This window comes from Perkinsus marinus (assembly GCF_000006405.1).
Source record: "Perkinsus marinus ATCC 50983 genomic scaffold scf_1104296942446, whole genome shotgun sequence".
Classification (NCBI taxonomy): domain Eukaryota; phylum Perkinsozoa; order Perkinsida; family Perkinsidae; genus Perkinsus; species Perkinsus marinus.
Genome location: NW_003212188.1, coordinates 1 through 1,633, shown reverse-complemented (window position 1 = coordinate 1,633; position 1,633 = coordinate 1). Strand labels below are relative to the sequence as shown.

The following is a 1,633-nucleotide window of genomic DNA, read 5'->3' as shown; positions in this document are numbered from 1 at the left end:
ATTTCAGGGGAGTTCACGGTGTGTTGGTATGGCACTAAAAATCAACAATCGGTTCATCTAAGTATTGAATCAGTATGATTCTGATTCAGGACGGCCCTTCTGCTGGGCAAACTGTTGAACACGTCCACATCCATGTTATGCCTAGAGGACCGAAGGACGCCTTTAATTTGCAAGGAGAAAATGATAAGGTCTACGATGGTGAGCCGTGGTACACTTACCTGTTGTGATGGTTGCTCATGTGTAGCGATTCAAGACAATGAGCGACAGTGTGTTCGAATGGACATCCCCTCGGATGAGGAGCGGAAGCCCCGTACAGAGGAAGAGATGTTCGAGGAAGCTGCGATGCTCCTCGAGGTCATGGATGACATTGAGAGAGAGGACGCCTGACCGAAGTCAAGAATAAAACTGCCACCTAGTTTCTGCGACTCAGACGTTTGGTGTTTATGTGAATTCAAAGTCGGAGTAACGATTTGTTATGAAGAAAAACATGTGGAAAAATTTCTGCGCTATAAACACTCTGAGAAAAGATGTTGGTGAACTATTGACAGCAGTTGTAGAATACATCACAGAACAGGCGAATTTGAACCGACGATACCACTCCGCACACAATTCATCACATAACGAGATTATACCAATCGCGAAGCACCCGGACTTTCCTCTAGCGTGTCGCACTGCAGGCTGTCTCCATTTGGGTGCTCCAATTAAGCCTAGCGTTACTCCGAAGCTAGACGATAGCATCATCATTACATTGAATTCATCATTCGCAGTATTTAAGTTTCATCGTGGATGTCGGACTCTATCTCCAGCAGCAAACCATACACGTGGACTGACGTCTCGGGTAACGTGTATCGATACTATAGGCATCCTATGACTAAGGCGGTCTTGTTCGTTTTACTACAAGAGTTATGTGAGCGTCTGGCCTTCTACGGCTTGATGCCCAATCTCCAGATCTTCCTCAAGGAGTATCTTGGGGTTGACGATGCTGGTGCTAACTCCTACATATCGACATTCAACGCTATCTTGTATGTGTTTCCCCTGCTATCTGCTGTGATATCGGACACAATACTCGGGCTTTATCTCACTATTCTGGCCTTCTCCTTTGTGTATATGGCGGGCTTGGCTCTCCTTACGCTCTCTACGATACACTCGATCAGTCAGCCTTGGATGATTCATGTCTCGCTGTTGTTCCTTATTGCTTTTGGTGCTGGTGGTATCAAGAGTTGTGTGAACGTTATGGGAGCCCAACAGTTCCATCCTGAGGAGCATAAAGAACTAATTACGAGGTATTACACCTACTTCTATGCTTCTATCAATCTTGGTTCTATTGTTGGTGGTATTGTTACTCCGATTTTGGTGGAGTCGGTCTCGTTTACTGCGAGTTTTTCCTTCCCTTTGGTTGCCTTTATCATTGCTACTATCGTTTTTGTGGCTGGCAATCTAATGGGACGTTATGTGAAGCCGAAGCCTCAAGGTTCGGCTGTTCTTGAAATTCTCAAGGTCATCTTTTTCTCTGTCACAAGATGCTCTCTGGAAAAGAACAAGGAGTCTAACGGTGGTCGTTTCAAGGATGGTTTCATCGAGGATGCAAAGGCGTTGTTTCGACTGGTGCCTTTATTTTCCCTCATCATCCCTT

At 45.5% G+C, this 1,633-nt stretch overlaps 2 protein-coding genes across 2 annotated transcripts; both read left to right on the top strand.

Annotated features, from left to right (window-relative positions):
- Nucleotides 1–74: 74 nt before the first annotated feature.
- On the top strand, nucleotides 75–387 carry Pmar_PMAR000324 (hypothetical protein; the record flags this gene model as incomplete). Its single annotated transcript, XM_002781440.1, has 2 exons — nucleotides 75–198; nucleotides 245–387. 2 exons carry the CDS (start codon nucleotides 75–77, stop codon nucleotides 385–387), a joined length of 267 nt encoding a protein of 88 aa, XP_002781486.1.
- Nucleotides 388–786: 399 nt separating this feature from the next.
- Nucleotides 787–1,605, top strand: Pmar_PMAR000323 (conserved hypothetical protein; the record flags this gene model as incomplete). Its single annotated transcript, XM_002781439.1, has 1 exon — nucleotides 787–1,605. A coding segment is annotated over one exon (819 nt), but the record flags the coding sequence as incomplete, so codon positions are not given.
- Nucleotides 1,606–1,633: the final 28 nt, after the last annotated feature.